This window comes from Mixophyes fleayi, chromosome 4 (genome assembly GCF_038048845.1).
Source record: "Mixophyes fleayi isolate aMixFle1 chromosome 4, aMixFle1.hap1, whole genome shotgun sequence".
NCBI lineage: Eukaryota > Metazoa > Chordata > Amphibia > Anura > Limnodynastidae > Mixophyes > Mixophyes fleayi.
In genome coordinates this window covers 8,353,530-8,359,529 of record NC_134405.1, presented here as the reverse complement: position 1 = coordinate 8,359,529, position 6,000 = coordinate 8,353,530, and the positions used below count along the sequence as shown (strand labels likewise).

General features: G+C 37.7%; 1 protein-coding gene across 1 annotated transcript; it reads right to left on the bottom strand.

Annotated features, from left to right (window-relative positions):
- Window positions 1–3,604: 3,604 nt before the first annotated feature.
- On the bottom strand, window positions 3,605–4,219 carry LOC142149629 (uncharacterized). The gene has a single exon (XM_075204950.1). It carries the CDS (start codon window positions 4,217–4,219, stop codon window positions 3,605–3,607), a length of 615 nt encoding a protein of 204 aa, XP_075061051.1.
- Window positions 4,220–6,000: the final 1,781 nt, after the last annotated feature.

The window sequence follows — 6,000 nt, the reverse complement described above, 5'->3', positions numbered from 1 at the left end:
CTTCCCTTCACATCATTGGTACAACTTGCCAATTGCAAACCACTCACGCTATTCTGTTACCATACCTGCACTGAACAAGTCTTCTCTACATATCCGTGGTGAAACTTACCAGCTGTAGACCATTCATGTTTCCTTGTGCTATAGCTACTACTCTGTATGGTACCTATTGGCTGGACTAAAATCTACAAGTGCCTCTGTATTGTAGCTGCAAGTCGCTGACTTTTCTACTATATTGTTGATTGGTCGTTGCCTAACGTTACCCAGTTATCAAGTACTGGCCTGATATATGCTACCTGCGTGCTAAGCACTTGGACTCTTTTCTCATTTGATCCTGTTTACTAAACTGCTGAACCATCATAGTTCCATGGTGCCAAGACTCAGCATTTATACTATTGACATTCCTTTCCTCTATTCTACTGTATGGTTCCACTGATTCACCACACTACCCAGAGGTCCGCACTTCTGGTAAGTGTAGTTACACCTGGTGAATTCTGGGTAAAACTCCTAGTGCCCGTGACACTTGCTGTGTTTTCATAATTGGTTGCCAAGTTGTCAGGAAGGATGACCACCTAATTATCACCCCTGGTTCCATCATCTAAAATGTAGCAGAGAGTATAATACTCATTACTACTGAAAAAGATATTAATTCCCCAATCAAAAACAGAATCTCCACATTTATCAATATCACATTTTACTAAACATCAAGTGTGATAGAAACAGCTGCCAGTAACATAAATGGTAATTACAGATATTGTGTGAACATGGTCCTTCAGTCTATATACAGGTCAGTGCTGTCTGATGACGATCACTATAGAGAATAAAAGAAATACTTTTGAAGGACATTTACAGGTACCCTGGGAAACAATGTGTCCTCCTTGGGACTTAATTAATAACATGGTGTGAAGAACAAGAATGTGCTGTAACCCATAGCAACTAGATATCAGCTATTAGCAGCCTGCTATCATCAAACCAGCAAATGTGATGATCTGGTTGTTATAGGCTACAGTAACAGTATTTTACATTCAACATTTACTAAATAACCCTTTCTGTATATATAGTTAACAGAGGGAGATAAGACAATAATAGAAAAGTATGAGGTAAAGAACACGGAGGCTATAATATAGACCAATAGGAGCACATGTAATGTGAAACAGGGCAGTGTGCAGTGTTACTGTAGAAATATTCAGTGCTGATAGCTCTGTCTGTCATAGAAGTAATCACAGTACTGAGAAGAGCTGCTGGAAATCTCTACTAGATAGAACGTTATTTTATATACTAGTCCCAGCACCTGCATGAGCAGAACAGCAGTATATTACATAGCTCAGCAAGGGCTGCCACATCGTCATTGTCTACCACTAGTAGTATAGAGCTCTAGCTCATATTAGGAAATCCATGCCAGGTGAAAAGATGTCCCCAAGTCCAATAACCAGACTGCTCTAGTCTTTTATGGTTTATATCCTGTGTGAATCTTCTGATGTCTAACAAGATTTGATTTTTGGGTGAAACATTTGCTACATTCAGAGCATTTAAATGGTTTCTCTCCTGCGTGAATCATGTGATGTACAATAAGCTTTGATTTCAAGGTAAAACATTTGCTACAAGCAGAGCATTTAAATGGTTTCTCTCCTGTGTGAGTCCTCTGATGTACGATAAGCTTTGATTTCTGGGTAAAACATTTGCTACACTCAGAGCAATTAAATGGTTTCTCTCCTGTGTGAATCACAAACTACCTCCGTTGCCTGCCTGATTCTGGACAAGTCTCCTCTCCACATTGGTAGTAGAACTTACCCGCTGCAGTCTACTCTCACTACCTCCGTTACCCGCCTGCACCTGGACAAGTCTTCCCATCACATCAGTGGTACAACTTACCTATTGCAGACCACTCATGTTACTCCGTTCCACGCCTGCACCTGGACAAGTCTTCCCTACACATCAGTGGTACAACTTGCCCATTGCAGTCCATTCACGTCACTCCGTTCCACGCCTACACCTGGACAAGTCTTCCCTTCAGATCAGTGGTACAACTTGACTATTGCAGACCACTCACATTACTCTGTTCCCTTCCTGCGCCTAGACAAGTCTTTCCTACACATCAGTGGTACAACTTGCCTATTGCAGACCACTCACGTTACTCCGTTCCACGCCTACACATGGACACGTCTTCCCTTCACATCATTGGTACAACTTGCCAATTGCAAACCACTCACGCTATTCTGTTACCATACCTGCACTGAACAAGTCTTCTCTACATATCCGTGGTGAAACTTACCAGCTGTAGACCATTCATGTTTCCTTGTGCTATAGCTACTACTCTGTATGGTACCTATTGGCTGGACTAAAATCTACAAGTGCCTCTGTATTGTAGCTGCAAGTCGCTGACTTTTCTACTATATTGTTGATTGGTCGTTGCCTAACGTTACCCAGTTATCAAGTACTGGCCTGATATATGCTACCTGCGTGCTAAGCACTTGGACTCTTTTCTCATTTGATCCTGTTTACTAAACTGCTGAACCATCATAGTTCCATGGTGCCAAGACTCAGCATTTATACTATTGACATTCCTTTCCTCTATTCTACTGTATGGTTCCACTGATTCACCACACTACCCAGAGGTCCGCACTTCTGGTAAGTGTAGTTACACCTGGTGAATTCTGGGTAAAACTCCTAGTGCCCGTGACACTTGCTGTGTTTTCATAATTGGTTGCCAAGTTGTCAGGAAGGATGACCACCTAATTATCACCCCTGGTTCCATCATCTAAAATGTAGCAGAGAGTATAATACTCATTACTACTGAAAAAGATATTAATTCCCCAATCAAAAACAGAATCTCCACATTTATCAATATCACATTTTACTAAACATCAAGTGTGATAGAAACAGCTGCCAGTAACATAAATGGTAATTACAGATATTGTGTGAACATGGTCCTTCAGTCTATATACAGGTCAGTGCTGTCTGATGACGATCACTATAGAGAATAAAAGAAATACTTTTGAAGGACATTTACAGGTACCCTGGGAAACAATGTGTCCTCCTTGGGACTTAATTAATAACATGGTGTGAAGAACAAGAATGTGCTGTAACCCATAGCAACTAGATATCAGCTATTAGCAGCCTGCTATCATCAAACCAGCAAATGTGATGATCTGGTTGTTATAGGCTACAGTAACAGTATTTTACATTCAACATTTACTAAATAACCCTTTCTGTATATATAGTTAACAGAGGGAGATAAGACAATAATAGAAAAGTATGAGGTAAAGAACACGGAGGCTATAATATAGACCAATAGGAGCACATGTAATGTGAAACAGGGCAGTGTGCAGTGTTACTGTAGAAATATTCAGTGCTGATAGCTCTGTCTGTCATAGAAGTAATCACAGTACTGAGAAGAGCTGCTGGAAATCTCTACTAGATAGAACGTTATTTTATATACTAGTCCCAGCACCTGCATGAGCAGAACAGCAGTATATTACATAGCTCAGCAAGGGCTGCCACATCGTCATTGTCTACCACTAGTAGTATAGAGCTCTAGCTCATATTAGGAAATCCATGCCAGGTGAAAAGATGTCCCCAAGTCCAATAACCAGACTGCTCTAGTCTTTTATGGTTTATATCCTGTGTGAATCTTCCGATGTCTAACAAGATTTGATTTTTGGGTGAAACATTTGCTACATTCAGAGCATTTAAATGGTTTCTCTCCTGCGTGAATCATGTGATGTACAATAAGCTTTGATTTCAAGGTAAAACATTTGCTACAAGCAGAGCATTTAAATGGTTTCTCTCCTGTGTGAGTCCTCTGATGTACGATAAGCTTTGATTTCTGGGTAAAACATTTGCTACACTCAGAGCAATTAAATGGTTTCTCTCCTGTGTGAATCATCTGATGTCTTACAAGAGTTGACTTCCGGGTAAAACCTTCGCTACATTCAGAACACTTAAATTGTTTCTCTCCTGTGTGAATCATCTGATGTTGTACAAGATTTGCCCTGTGGTTAAAACACTTGCTACATTCAGAGCATTTAAATGGCTTCTCTTCTGTGTGAGTCCTCTGATGTACAACAAGAGTTGACAGGTGGGTAAAACATTTGCTACATTCAGAGCATTTAAATGGTTTCTCTCCTGTGTGAATCCTGTGGTGGCGAATAAGCTTTGATTTACATGAAAATGTTTTGTCACATTCAGAGCACAGATAGGGCTTCTCTCCTATTAGATCCATCATGTGTTTTACAACAAATTAATTGTAGATAGTTTCTCCTTTTCAAATTTGAAGTTAGCTACTGTAAGAATTGATCACTGTAGTATAAATGACTTGTAGGTGAGTTTTTGGAACACTGAGATGCTCAGAGAACAAAGACCTTTCCAAGATGTCTTCTGTTATTAATGGGAATCCTGCTCATTAATTCACCTGTAAGCAAAAAGAGTGTTAAGATTTAGCAGCCTAATCATTACATTAATGAAACTACTGGAATAATAGTAATGTTATATTGGATACAGAATACAAAAATGTTTTATACACTAACAACTATGACTCAGACATTGATCATTGTTTTTATTTTTGTGCACAGTGATACAGAAACATACATACTTAAATTAAATCTGTGAAGGTCTATCTGTACTAAATAGACTCCCCACAGACTCACTATTATTTAACAGTTTACATCTTTAGATGTAGGTGTTTCACAACAAGTACACTAAAGAAGTAATAAAGTATTAAAAATTAAAATTAGACACTTTTCAGTAATGTAAATATATAATCAGTAATTCATGTGGCAGCAACCTAAAGGGGGGTAGTACGCAGTACTAGAAATATGTATTTAATAAAGTGACCAGTGAGTACATATCTATATAGCTTCACAAGAATAAACTTTGTGGCGCTAACTGATTACAAAATAATAGTAATAAACAAATAAAAATCAAATAAATTAACACCATACAGGAGGCTGCTCTTTCCTTAGACAACTGCTCCAGGTATATCTACAAAGTATCACACAAGAAAAAGCACCAAACAATGAATTATTATCAAACAATTTTAAATAAACAGTGATGTGCTCTAATCAATATCTGTTGTCTTCTTCAAACAATTGGCTGAAAGTTCTCTTCAAAAAAGTTTTACTCATACAAAAGAGGTTTTTCTATATCTAGCTACACCAGAACCATAGGAGAAAGCAGATACATATAATGTACAATGTATCATCAGGATATATAAAGTTCAACACATGTTTTCCCAGCTTTGTCTTGCAATAACACTTTTACTAATGGATAATACAAAGTACAGAATATACAATGCACAGTAGTGAATGCTAATAATTGTAATTCTGTAAATATCAGTATATTCTTATGTATAATATAATTACCTTACTCTGAAGATTTCTCCTTCTATCTCTTTCCCTCCTGATCATTCTTACTGTTCCATCCTTCCAGCTCTCCAGCCACCAACTCACTAACACTGGGCTGATACTGCCTATTTATAGTCATTCCTCCCCATCTCTCTTCAATAGTTCCCCTGATGACCAGAAGGTTCTCAGACTGTTTGTCTCCAGGTCTCTCATGTAAATCTCACTGATATGTAAATGAGATATAAACATTCCTACTTACTACAAAGGAAAATTCTAATTAGACCTTGGCAGGTGGTAAAATCTCACATTTTAATTAGATCAGCGCAGTCTGACATCCTGTTATGTCAACAAATGGACCTATTGTTTAGGATTAATCTATTATCTAGACAGAGAGTGTGAGCAGAAAGGTATGTTCTGAATATCAATAGTAACACTAACATCAATATTATTCATTGTTAAAAATAAACCATAACAAAATATATAAGTAAATTAATTTGTAAAGGCAGATTATTAATGATATTCATCTAGATTAAACTAGAATTATATTTATCAAAGAACCCACTTTAAAACAATCAAATTATTTTTACTGAATAGAAAACTTTTTTTCAATTGTTAAAAAGCAGCTGATAGCACCCTCAGGAACATGATTCAAAGATTTATG